This window comes from Pygocentrus nattereri, chromosome 4 (genome assembly GCF_015220715.1).
Source record: "Pygocentrus nattereri isolate fPygNat1 chromosome 4, fPygNat1.pri, whole genome shotgun sequence".
NCBI lineage: Eukaryota > Metazoa > Chordata > Actinopteri > Characiformes > Serrasalmidae > Pygocentrus > Pygocentrus nattereri.
This window is the reverse complement of record NC_051214.1, coordinates 4,873,840-4,887,551: the sequence shown is the minus strand read 5'-3', so window position 1 is coordinate 4,887,551 and position 13,712 is coordinate 4,873,840. Positions and strand designations below refer to the sequence as shown.

At 42.2% G+C, this 13,712-nt stretch overlaps 2 protein-coding genes across 2 annotated transcripts in view; one reads left to right on the top strand and one right to left on the bottom strand.

The window, feature by feature from the left end:
- mrpl19 (mitochondrial ribosomal protein L19) overlaps positions 1–4,985 on the bottom strand; it is a 5,539-nt gene extending 554 nt beyond the window's left edge. The window contains exons 1-6 of the mRNA XM_017714704.2: positions 4,705–4,985; positions 3,880–4,000; positions 3,429–3,547; positions 3,027–3,161; positions 1,810–1,991; positions 1–1,010 (exon numbers count right to left, since the gene is read on the bottom strand). The exon at positions 1–1,010 is cut by the window's left edge and continues 554 nt beyond it. Coding sequence (XP_017570193.1) covers positions 789–1,010; positions 1,810–1,991; positions 3,027–3,161; positions 3,429–3,547; positions 3,880–4,000; positions 4,705–4,783 — 858 coding nt within the window. The 5' untranslated portion in view covers positions 4,784–4,985 and the 3' untranslated portion in view covers positions 1–788. The remainder of the gene's footprint in view (positions 1,011–1,809; positions 1,992–3,026; positions 3,162–3,428; positions 3,548–3,879; positions 4,001–4,704) is intronic.
- A 1,895-nt stretch (positions 4,986–6,880) lies between these two features.
- The window catches only part of LOC108437551 (protein eva-1 homolog C), an 83,610-nt gene continuing 76,778 nt past the window's right edge, over positions 6,881–13,712 (top strand). Inside the window, exon 1 of the mRNA XM_017714706.2 lies at positions 6,881–7,085. Within this exon, the coding sequence (XP_017570195.1) occupies positions 6,911–7,085 (175 nt within the window). The 5' untranslated portion in view covers positions 6,881–6,910. The remainder of the gene's footprint in view (positions 7,086–13,712) is intronic.

Here is a 13,712-nt window from a genome sequence, read left to right as displayed (position 1 = left end):
ACATTGTGTAAAAATTTCATGATAGATGGGCCAATAAACCATTTGTAATAAAATCTCTTTACATTAACATTAAGAGCGTTTTTGCCCTTTCCTGTAAGGTTGATGTAAGTTTTTCTGACATGCTGGACCAAATTAAACAGAACCTGCAGTAACACAAAACACTACTACTACTATTTAATTTACAACTACAGGGAATTCCAATGAAACCTATTAAGCCTAATTATGCTCACTCTGTAATGAAGCATGTAGTTAGCCAATGTCCACAATATGCTTAGAAAAGCATATTGTGACACAATTTATGATAAAATATCGTCATATTGCTCACAGCTATTATCCATATCTCTATGTCCTTCTATGTAATTTGCGTGTGCACATGCTTCCTGCATTGGCTGACTGCTTTACACTGATTGTGAATATGTGCAGTGCTTATCATGCTAATATGTAATATGTAATGTATTCCCATTACATTTTGAGACACCAGCGACCCCAACGACCCCAACACTGTCCCTCTGTCCCTCTTTCTCAGTTAGGGAAGAAACCTAAATCAAGCTTCTCCAATAGGAGAGTTAGAGGGCATTTCTACTGGATAATCCAAACCTTTAGTGCAAAGTGATTCACCTCAATTTAAAAGTCTTGACCCCGGGGTGTCTCACAGAGCAGGGAAAATGGGCCAGAGTGGAGACCTGGATGGTGGTTTGAGAGCTGTAGTATCCAACCCTGGTGCTGGAACACAGCCCATAATATTATGAATGTCTCTCCCCAGTCGGGATGCTCCTGATACGGGTCGCTCATTTGTTAAGCTCAGCCTGGACCTCCTGCAAGATCTTCTCCTCCACGGAGGACGTATCATACTCCTTCAGCATGTCGTACTGTCTCCAAGGCTCCGCCCACTTCTGAGCATGCTCCATCTGCTCAGGGGTCAGACACTGGTCAAAGCGGATCCCTTGGACGTTGAACTTGGGCCGCTCCCAGCGTTTGGACCATGGACGAGGTTTCATCCTGACCTTGATCTGGGGGGGGGGGGGGGGGGGGGGGGGAGAGAGAGAGAGAGAGAGAGAGAGAGAGAGAGAGAGAGAGAGAGAGAGAGAGAGAGAGAGAGAGAGAGAGAGAGAGAGCGCGAGCGAGAGAGAGCGATCGAGAGAGAGCAAGAGAGAGCGAGAGAGAGCGAGAGAAAAGAAAGAAAGAAAGAAAGAAAGAAAGAAAGAAAGAAAGAAAGAAAGAGAGAGAGAGAGATATATTTTACAGAGATTCTTTCTCCAAATGGATAATTAATCAAACCGACTAGTTTACAGTTTCATAAAAAAGACTGTTCACAAAGTGAATGGCCACTTTTTTTTATTTACCATCAACAGTTTCCCTGCAATTGGCCGATCTTTTACAAGCCTGTAAAACTAGTGGGTGGAATCAGATACGACTAAATTGGGGAGAAAATTATGAGGGGAAAAAAAAAAGTCCAAAATAATGACTTAACAGGACAGTTCTTCATTTTCAATGTAAATTTATATGAACAGATTTTTTAGAAGCAATTTTGGAGCATTTCTATTGAAACTTACAATAAATGAAGATGCTTTTTGATATGTACGTGATATGCATGTAGCACAAAAGTTTAAAATTAAAAGTGTAATTTACTAACCGTTTTTATCTGTGGAATGATTTTGTTTTCATAGGTTTCCACAGCTCATTTCACTATTTGATTTTGCTCAAAGCCTATTCTCCAGAACTGAGGCATCCAAGCCTTTAAGCTATACGGGATCTGGAAGACAGTTCGTAATACTTCAGCTAAAGCAGTGTCGGCGTATGCCCACCTACCTGGTTGACAGGGACGTCCTGGGTGGGGGAAAGATGGACAGGTTTCATGTCAAAGTCGAAGGTACTGTACTCTGGCAGAGCGTCTCTCAGGTAGAAGAGGTTATCATCCAGCCTCTTCTCCAGCTTCAGGACCTCAATGTGTTTCATTCGCGGACTGTACAACTCATAACAAATCTCCACTCCTGCAACACAAACGCAACACACTCAGCCAATCACGAGGCATGAACAGTGCAGCTATGGTGCTAATGCTATCAAATAATGGAAACTTATAGCCCACCAATTAGCATCAGGCTAACTGCATCACACTTAATCTGAGTCAAGCTGTTAAGTAATCTCAATTAGACTGGCTTACGTGGTTTGACATCGTATGACAAACTGTTATCTATACATACGGACAAATGTATGATGGCATAGCTAAAAACAACAGCAGCCCCTTCGAATCTTGTATTTTGTCCACTGTTTCACCAAAAACGTCTCGGCTAATCAACCACATGTGGTACCAGTGGTAAAGGCTTCCGAAGCCCAACCCATGTATAAAACGTTCCGAGTCACATCGTGTGCAGTTGCACATTTTCACCAGAGAGGTCTCCAAATCCCCAAATATTAGAGAGCAGCTTTGAGAAATTGCACACTGAGCAGCCGTAATACTTATGAACAAGACTGGAACGGAACCACGAGCCCTTCGAGCTTTGAGTACAGCTCTGCTTGACCCGCCATCCTTCAAGGCGCGTGGAAGACGAGCGTCGAGAAGGTTCTCTGTACTGGAGTCCAGGTGGGGGAATGGACTCCCCCTGGCTGTCTGAACAGCAGATTCACTTGCTGTCTTCCAACGCAGACTCTTTACACAGCACTTAAATGAGCACTGAATTAAGTATTGATTGCAATATATTGTGCTGCACTTATATATTTTATAGCATTGCGCTGTGTACTGTAGTTGTACGCCACAGAGTTCTGTGTTCAGCTCTGTTCCTCTTTTCTGGGTATCTACAGTGACTTCTGTTCCTAGCAGTATCTGAGCTCAGGACTGTCTTTTTCTCTAAGCTATTGGTAACTAGCAAAGATACTTTCTCTAGACAGACAAAGCACTTCTTGCAAGTCGCTCTGGATAAGAGCGTCTGCTAAATGCTGTACATGTAAATGACTATACATATATTGGCTGGTTAAGTGTTGGAAAACCCTGGTTTTGTGGGTTTTCTACAGAATGACGGTGAACTCACCCTGGCCATCGACGATGTTTCTGAGGGTGAAGGTGGCTCCCAGGCCTTTACCAGAGCGCTGGATGCAGATGCCCACAAAGCGGTTCGTTTTGCTGGCCGCATGGGGGTCCAACATGGTGACCTCCAAAACACTGCCTGCAGACAGAAACGTAATTCTTCAGTTCAAATGAGTCAAAGTACTGAGCTCAAATTCCACTATCAGGCGGTTTGATTGTTTTATTCAGACTCAGAATCATCACTAAAAGTGGAGGAGATCTGAATTTGGACTGAGAATTTTTTGGGACAAATATTATTAAAATCAAAGATGATGCAACTGCACAGTTGAATCAGCACTTTAACATTAAAGCATTGAAGCATCTTTACTTTGGTTGAGTGACAAAACTCCACCAAAATGATCCTCACCAACGTAGAACTCAGGAATGTTGAGGATTTTGCGCCTCTGTATCATGTCTTTGCGCTCCATGGCGAATTTCACCGGGTTTGTGCGCTGACGTGGAGGGATAAACTCCGGACTGAGAAATCTGTAACAGTCAGAATGGCAATGTACAATCTTAGTGTTCACAGTGGGCTTCACAGACAATCATAACAGGCCTCCTAGTGGGCACCATTCAGATAAAAAGACTTACATAATACAAATCAGGCAGAACATGATAAAGACCTGCTTGTTTCTGTGCTCACTGTCTATTTAATCAGAGTATCAGAGAAACAGATGGACTACAGTCTGTAACTGTAGAACTACAGAGTGCAGCTCTACAGTAAGTGGAGCTGATCAAATGGACAATGAGCATAGAAATAAGGAGGTGGTCAGAACGTTATCCGTGTATATCAGTCTGTGGGAGAGTCAGTAACTCACTGTCGCAGTGATGCCTGAGACTTTGCTTTGTCGATGATGACGGGTTTCGACGGAGGAACGAATTTGGGAGGCTGACCTTCAGAGCCTGCAGTGTGTCGTGCCACTGACGTGGAAAACAACCCTGAACAAAGCAGAACATATCATTCCAAAAATGGGAACATGTCGCCAACATTGGCCCATTTACGCACAGCGGGGAAATTCAGCATGACAAGAAAAGATAAACAGAGAACGTACTCTGATTTTTATCTGAACTAAAGAAACTGTGTATAGTTACATCATCATATTTACATTTACATTTACACCATCTGGCAGACGCTCTTATCCAGAGCGGCTTACAGGTTGGTCATTTTACACAGGTAGGCCAAAGTGCTGTTAGGAGTCTTGCCCAAGGACTCCTATTGGTATAGTGTAGGGTGCTTGCCATAGTGGGGGACTGAACCCCAGTCTGCACCACAGAAGGCAGGTGTGTTAACCACTACACTATACAACCACTACAATACAGTAGTGGGTTTTTTTTTGTTTTGCCTTCAAAAGTTTGGGTACCCCTGCTCATTTCATTGGTTCCATACGTGAAAACAAGCACGTTTCGACAATTACTGTTCATTTCATGAAAATAAACGACATGTGGCACGTACAAGACGTTTTCCCCCCCCAATATGCTGAACAAACAAATAATCAAACTGCATTACATGAGCAAAAACTCTACACGTACACGCAGGACGGGTGAACGCTATTAAGGGTAGTTAGCTGCAGTGTTTCCTATTCAAGCTCTACGCGATCACTGCTGCACTGGCTGAAAAAGCCCTAAAGCTCAGCGCTACTCACGTCCATCCTGATGCTGTAGACTTCTCAACAGCCGTACTGAGCCCACCACTCCTCCTGCTCTCCTTGAGGACACCGCCATGCTTAGTGCGGAACACGTGAGTGGAGGACGGAGGCCAGAGAGGGCCAAACCGCGAGAGGCACAGCTCGGCTATGTTTCTCTTTCTTTGCGGTGAAAAAAACCAAAATAAACGTCAAACATAAAATGATGTAGCACCAAATCATGTATCTAAAAACATATTGCGGCAAGTTACATGAAATGTATGCTCGCTCGAAGGATGAAGCACCGTGAAGCCGTCGGTGCGATAACGAACATCGGCCACCAGATGCCGCTGTTGCCACGCCGCGTCGCCTAAAGGACAATGGTACTTATGTGCTCCACGTGTTCTTTAGCCTTTATTTAAGGTTAACGTATGCTAACGTGGGCTTTGCTGTACAAGGGTTTCATATTTTTATTTATTTTTTATATTTTATTCTTTCGTTTATTTTTATTGCTTCATTTATATGTCATATTTAATGCCTATGCTTCCCAAAGGCTTTAACCAGTACAACACATTCTTAAATACTGCAAAGCAGCTTAGAGGATTTGCCATATAGTTTTCCTTGGTCTGGTCAATTTTACCTTATCACTGTTTTATGTATAAGTTATTATATATGAGTGGTTAGAAATGGCCATGCAAAAGGGAATTATGACTGACACATAAAAATCTTCTTCTTCTTTCGGCTGCTCCCTTTAGGGGGCCGCCACAGCGGATCGTCTGCCTCCATCTTGCCCTATCCACTGCCTCCTCTACTTTCACACCAACCATCTCCATGTCCACCTTCACTACATCCATAAACCTTCTCCGAGGTCTACCTCTTCTCCTTCTACCCGGCAGCTCCAATATATCCACTATTCCTCCTCAACACATGTCCAAACCATCTCAACCTGGCCTCTCTGGCTTTATCTCCAATCTGCTCCACCTTCACCGTCCCTCTCATCTGCTCATTTCTAATCTTGTCCAGCCTTGTCACTCCCAACGAAAATCTCAGCATCACTGATACATAAAAAACGCAGACATTAAAAGTGGGGGTGGGGGGGGGGGGGTAAATATAGGATATGGGCCGTAGAGAGATCGAGATAAGTCAAACAATATGACTCAAAAGGGAGTGTTTTAAAAATTCATTTTAAATGCATGCTTCAAAACTAATATTAGCCACATACAGCACCTCCTGTAGGATTTCACTGGGGGGGAAATGGTTTGGGGTTCAAAATGATCCAGCATAGTTTCCCACTTCTAAGGTTTGGAGAGTGAGTAACTGCAGTCTACCACACAAACTACTCACAGGCATAACTCACAGACTGCACACCATGTATAGATGAGCTTTAAGGTATGTTTCTAACAAAGTGGCCACTGAGCGGAGGTACAGGGTAGACGTTTCTGATAAAGTGGCCAGAGAGTGGACGCGCAAGGTGGCTATTTCTAATAAAGTGGCCAGTTAATGGAAGTCCAAGGTAGGTGTTTCTAATAAAGTGACCATTCAGTGGAAGCACGAGGTAGGTGTTTCTAATAAAGTGGCCAGTTAGTGGAAGTACAAGGTAGATGTTTCTAATAAAGTGGCCAGTTAGTGGAAGTACAAGGTGGCTATTTCTAATAAAGTGGCCACTTAGTGGAAGTACAAGGTAGATGTTTCTGATAAAGTGGCCACTTAGTGGAAGTCCAAGGTAGGTGTTTCTAATAAAGTGGACAGTGAGTGGAAGTCCAGGGTGCATTTTTCTGATAAAGTGGACAGTGAGTGGAAGTACAAGGTGGCTATTTCTAATAAAGTGGCCAGTTAGTGGAAGCACAATGTATGTGTTTCTAATAAAGTGACCATTCAGTGGAAGTACAAGGTAGATGTTTCTGATAAAGTGGCCACTTAGTGGAAGTCCAAGGTAGGTGTTTCTAATAAAGTGGCCAGTTAGTGGAAGTCCAAGGTAGATGTTTCTGATAAAGTGGCCAGAGAGTGGAAGCACAACGCAGGTGTTTCTAATAAAGTGGCCAGTAAGCGAAAGGATAATGTAAGTGTTAACAGGAAAATAAAGCAACAGCAAAAGTGCTTCTCAGAAAGTTCCAGGCTTTGGGACCAGGGGGAGGTCTCCTCCAACAGGTAGTCAGCGCTGAACACACACACACACACACACGCACGCAGCGCCTTCGTGCAGAGCCTCAGTGAGGTGTCCGCGGGAATGAGCCATGGACTCGGGCATCAGCTCAGTTCCTCTCGCGCCTGTCCCCGCCTGACCGTCCCCACGCGCTCCAGCATGTCCGGCCCGGATGCCTCCTCCTCAGGCAGAAACCTCGCGCTGTTTTTGGGAATAACGTGCCTGGCCATCTTCTCCAAGACCTCGGCGGAGCTCTCAGGTCAGAAAACGTGCTCCTCTCTCTCAGCCTCTGCTCGCGAGCCTCTGACCTCGCTCGCGCGAGCGTATTTACGCAGCGTTTTACGTCTGTGGCTCTCAGTCGAGACTCTGACTGACCTCCGCCGGACTTTACAGCAGTCTGTCCGCTCGCTTCTCTCAAAACATGCGCTTAATCACATGGTCGCCGCCGCGGTTTAACAACAGGGGCAGCTCGAGTGCGTGCGCGCGCTTCTTCAGTCTGCATTTAAATAAGTAAACACGGCGCGCGAGCTTCATTCAGATACATACACAAATAACTCCGCATGCATTTAAATATGTAATCAGAGCGTTCGGTCTTCATTTAAACTCTTAATCGAAGCGTCCCATCCTCATTTACATACGTAAACAAAGCACTTTGTCCTCATTTACATGCTCACAGCGTTCCATTCTCATTTAAATAATTAAACAACCCGTTCTGTCGTCATTTTAATATATGAACAGAGAGTTATGTCTTCATTTAAATACATAATAGCAGCACTCCACCCCTATTTACATACATAAAACGGTATATGCCCATTTAAGTACTTCATCAAAGCGTTCCATCCTCATTTAAATACATAAACAAAGTGCTCCGTGCTGATTTAAATATGTAAACAAAGTGTTCCCTTCTCATCCAGATACATAAGCATAGTATTCTGCCTAAATTTAAATAAATAAACAAAACATTATTCCTGAGTATAATACACAAAGGGTTCTTATATATCAGTAATGTGTTCTATGCTTATATAAATACATAAACAAAGCGTTCTATGTTCATATAACATGTAAAGGGTTCCATTCTCATCTAAATGCATGAACAAAACATTCTGCCTCAATTGAAATACGCAAACAAAGCGTTCCATCCTCATTTAAATATGTGAACAAGGCGTTTTATCCTCATTTAAATACTTAAAGCGTTCCACCCTCATTTAAATAATTAAATAAAATGTTATGCGGTCATTTAAATATACAAACAGAGAGTTATGTCTTCATGCAAGTACATAATCACAGCATCCTGTTTAAATATGCAAAACATATGCAAAAGCGTTTTTACCCTCATTTAAGTATGTAAACAGGGCGTTTTATCTTCATTTTAATACGTAATGTTCTATCCTCATTCAGATATGTAAACAAAGTGTTCTATGCTGATTTAAATAATGTAAACAAAGTGTTGCATCCACATGTAAATATATAAACATAGTATTGTGCCTAAATATAATACACAGAGAGTTCTTATATGTACATAATGTGTTCTATTCTTATATAAGTGCGTAAACAGTGCGTAAAAGTGTTATATCTAAATACATAAACAAAGAGTTCTACCTAAATTTAAATACACCAGTAAGTAGTTTTTTCCTCATTTAAATATATATGTACAAAATGTTATATGCTTATTTAAATACACAAAGTGCCCTTTGTTTATATACATACATAAATGAAGTGATATATGTTTATTTAAATACACAAAACAAAACATCCCACCCTCATTTAAATACATGAATAAAGCATTTTCTCTCTACATTTTAAAAGGCCTAAATAAATTGTAATGTCTTAATCATAAATGAAAATTCTGTTCACATTTAAATGCTTCATCAAAGCTTTACAGCTCCGTTTAGTTCATCAAAGTGATTTCATTTAATTAGCCAACAAGAACAGAAGTGTTCTGTTCTCATTTAAATATGTAAATAAAGCATTCTGTCTTCGCTGAAGCAGCATAGAGACAGTGTTATATCTTCGTTTAGATACTTGAAACAAAGCATTCTAGCCTTATGATTTAAGTCTATAGGCTAAGCTGTGAAATATGTAAACAAAACGCTCCAATTTTATTTAATTACTTATTTCCGTGTAAATAAGGTGTCCTCTCTTCATTTGCATATGTAAATAAAGTGTTGCTTTCTCATTTAAACGCGTAGACATAGAAGTTCATCAGAGTTTAAATATGTAAACAGAGTGTTGCGTCCTCATTTAAACGGAGAAAGAAAGAAAGGAAACAGGAGCTTTTAGCCTCGCGTGGCTGTGCTGCGCAGTGGGGACTCTGTCTGCCAGGCTCGCAGGATCTGGGGCAGAAAGAGAGGGAGCCATTTTCAGCTCCTGATGAGGGTGATGGACGGTGATGATGAAGTACTGAAGCACTGGCAGCTCTGCAGTGAAAGCCCTGCATGTGTTGAGGAGCTTATTAGATGGTAAATAGTTGTGGTAGATTATGGTGTGGTATTTTCATATGTGCCCACATTTGTTCTTGAATGATTTTTGGCATTCACACGAATGATGCATGCATGAGTCTGAGTCGAGCCTTGAGTTTCTGAGGTTGCAGTCTGAATTGAGTATCTGAGGTTCGAGTCTGGGTCAAGTCTCTGAGGTCCGAGTCTGGGTCAAGTCTCAGAAGTTTGAGTCTGGGTCGAGTCTCTGAGGTTCGAGTATCAGAGATTGGAGTCTGGGTTGAGTCTCTGAGGTCCAGGTCTCAGAGGTTCGGGTCTGGTTTGAGTCTCTGAGGTTCAAATCTGGGTTGAGGCTCTGAGGTTTGAGTCTGGGTTGACTCTCTGAGGTCCAAGTCTCTGAGGTACAAATCTGGGTCGAGTCTCTGAGGTTCGAGTCTGGGTCAAGTCTCTGAGGTTCGAGTCTGGGTCGGAGCTCTCTGGGGTTTGAGTCTGAGTCGAGTCTCTGAGGTTCGAGTGTCAGAGATTGGAGTCTGGGTCGAGTCTCAGAGGTTCGAGTCTGGGTTGAGTCTCTGAGGTTCAAATCTGGGTCGAGTCTCTGAGGTTCAAGTCTGGGTCGGGTCTCTGAGGTCCAAGTCTCTGAGGTTTAAAACGGGCTCAAGTCTCTGAGGTTCAAGTCTGGGTCCAGTCTCTGAGGTTCAAGTCTGGGTTGACTCTCTGAGGTTTCAGTCTGGGTCGAATATATGAAGTTCTAGTCTTGGTCAAGTCTCTGAGGTTCATGTCTCTGAAGTTCAGAGTTGAGTCTCTGAGGTTCAAATCTGGGTCGAGTCTCAGAGGTTTGAGTCTGGGTCCAGACGCTGAAGTTCAAGTCTGTGAAGTTCAAGTCAGAGTTGAGTCTCTGAGGTTCAGGTCTGGGTCAAGTCTCAGAGGTTTGAGTCTGGGTCCAGACGCTGAAGCTCAAATCTGTGAAGTTCCAGTCAGAGTTGAGTCTCTGAGCTTCTAGTCTGGGTCAAGTCTCTGAGATTCAAGTATGGGTCGAGTCTCTGAGGTTTGAGCCTGGGTCCAGACTCTGAAGTTCGAGTCTCTGCTGACCGTCTGATCCGATCATCTTAATTAGAGCCAGGTCCATATCAGTGTCTTATCTAGAAACACCTATGATAGTTGCTCAGATCTGACTGACAGTTAAAAAGTCCAGTCCAGTCAGGTAAAAAGCCCATTTGTGACCCTTCAACCCTGTAATATGAACTTATTTTAAGAACCTTAGTGATCCTGCTGTGTGAGTTGAGTTCTTAGTGAAGATTACAGTTGCCATCCACACAGAGCCTCGAGTTAATTGCCTCAGATCTCTTAACGCCCTGCTCTGCAGACAAATAAACGCTTTGGGTTCATTGGTTTTCAACAACAATAGGTTTTCATTAAAGTGGCCCTGTCCCACTTTTTTGCACGAAGCCCAATTATGACGTTTATGTGGTTCTATGAACCAAAACGACTCATTCATTTACATAAACCTCTCTTTATCCCTTACAATTAAACAGGTCATTTTATTATTACTTTGCCTTTAAGGCTTATATATGTAAATGAGCTCTGCTCTGATTGGCTGCCTAGTGTTGTGCCTTCTTTAAAAAGCAGCCCATGCTTAAACATTCCCTATAACTTCATTGTGAAGGGGCGGAGCTAAATTGCTGTAGCCTGAATAAGAAGTTCATATGTATATTGCTGCTGTCTGCAGAAAACCTCATATTACCACTTTTATCATTTTTCTGTTTTTGTCATAATTTGAAGGTACATGTTGTCCCTTACATTGTGTGCAAATTTCATGAAGAAGGGACCAAAATAAATGACCTAAAATGACTTGGGGAAAAGTCTGGTTCCATTGACCTACATTGAAAGTAAAGTAGGTTTTTTCCTTCTCCTGTAAAGTTATCATTTTGGAGATAGGTTTTCTTCCGACAATAGCCATATGTGTTGATTTTTGTGATATCGTAAAGCCAACATATTCAAAACAAAATGCATGTATTGAAACTTTAGAATCTGCACTTTCAGCAGAACATGTCTGGTTGTTTAATGAGCTTTTATGAGATAGAAAAAATGTATATAAAATTACAGCATAATATTTGATCGCCTGAGAGACATCTAAGGGTTAAAGAATGTTTCTGAAAGTGCTTTTTGGCCCTCAGGCTGGGCTGAAAAGGCTAATTTGGAGTACGGCCGGACAGTTGGATCTCTGTCTCAGGCATTCTAAACCAGGAGCGTTTCCCTAGAGACCGGAGAATGTCCGTCTGATTGGCAGGTGCTTGGACTGGACGACAGAAGTTGCCGATGGAGACGGAACATCTGTTGCCGCGAGACCGGCCTGAACTTTAGCCCACAGGGTCTTACTCAGGCTCACGAACAGCATCCTTTGTGTGGGTCAGTTTGTGTGTGGACAGTACTGAGAGGGACCCGCCGGGGTGCTACAGTGAAAGCTGAGATTTCCTTAAGCTATACAATGGCATCTGTGCCTGTTAAAAGGGTCAAAGGATCAACTGAGGTCAAGCCATTTTAAGGGTCCCGCCCCCGCAAATGATTAAAGAGTGACACCCCTCCCCACAACCTTGTCTCTCTGGGTCTTTTCCTTTCTCTCTCTCTCTCTTTGATATGAGGGCCTGGATTGATGTGCCATTAATGCTACATTTATGGTGTTATTACAGTTCACAAATAATTTTGACTCTGTGGTCATTTATTACAGTTTATTACACTTTCATTCATTTACTGTCCAGGCTAAGCGGCCGTTAAAGCTGCACTATGTAAGTTTTTTTGATCAAGCTGAAAGAAGTAGCATTACTGAGTGAATAAGAACAGACGAGTGTGCCCTGCTGGGAGTCGCCCTGTAAAGCCTAAAATGATCGTTTAAGGCCGTTGGGTTGGGCGTTTTTCCATCTTTGCGTAGTAACGTCACACATACAGGCTCTGAAAAGAAGCTATGGCTCAATGTTTAGGTCTCAAATGCAAAATAAACATTATACTGATGAAGACATAATGAACGTAGATCATTCGCCGCAGGTTGGCAAAAGACTAGTTTAAAAGAATGAAGTTTTTCATTTAATACAAACCACATTTCTAAACATTCAACGGCAACAAAATAACATTTTTGAATCAGTTGAACTTCAGGCATCCATCCTTTATGTATTTTATCATTGGCTTGAATTGCATTGAGAAATAAAAGAAAAATAGTGAGATTTAAAAGATCTCAATTCATTTTAAACAGCTTTCCTATTTAGTGCATTAAACACACACACATATAAAACTTTATAACTATAAATAAATAGATCTCAAATATTATTATAATTATGTTTAATAGTCTAAATAATATATAAATATATAATATATACATATACACATATACATATTTCTATATACGTTTTGCTGTTGTTAGAAGAAAGCACCATATCTCCAAAATAGTAACTTTACAGGAGAAGGAAAAAACATACTTCAATTTTAATGTATGTCAATGGAACCAGACTTTGTTCCAAGTCACATTGGGCCGTTTCTTTTAGTCCATTCTTTATGAAATTTACATGCAATGTAAAGGACAGCAGGTATTTTTAAATTAAGTCATAAACTGAAAAACGTTTTGTTGCATAACCCACAATAGCAGAGCACTGTTTAATGCTAAACTTTTGCTTTATGAGTACTTTTTGGTAGTTTAATCAAAAAGTAATTATAAAGTGACCACAGGGAGTCCAATCCAGCCGTGTCCCTCTTCTCGTGTTGGGACTTTTAGCCTGTTAGCTAGCTGACCAGCCTGGTTTTAGTTAAGAACATAAGTCGCCAGCCCCTCCGTTTAAACCAAAAACAGGTTCTTGCCTCATTAGTACATTTGGAGATCCATGTGAGCAGCATGAGAAAAAGTTTCCAGAATTCTGCTCATCTACAGACTCAACATGTGCCGACCAACCCCACCCACAACTTTGCAGTTGCGTCATTACTAGCTAGCTAACGTTACTCGTACTCGGCTTTCAAATCATATTTTAAAATAGAGCCTGTTACTAAAACCAATCCCACCTCAGTGTTCAGATGAATGTACTGACTCAGAATTTAACGCAGTGCCAACCACCCCTGTTCTCGCCTACACAATGACTAGTGCTTTCTACTGGGTCTGCTGTGTATACCTGTGTATCACATAGAGCAGTGGTCCTCATCCCTGGTCCTGGAGGACCCCCTGCCCTGCACATTTTAGTGTTTGCCCTGCTCCCAACCCACCTGATCCAGTTAATCTGCTAATTAACAAGCCCTTCATGAATTGAAGTGGATGTGTTTTGGCAGGAAAATACAAAAGCGTCCAGAGCAGGGGGTTCTCTAGAACCAGGGCTGGGAACCACTGACATAGATGACACCCCTGGTTGGGAGTTGTGTTATAGCAGGGATCGGCAACACGTGGCTTTGGAGCCGCATACGGCTCTTTTACTGCCCTG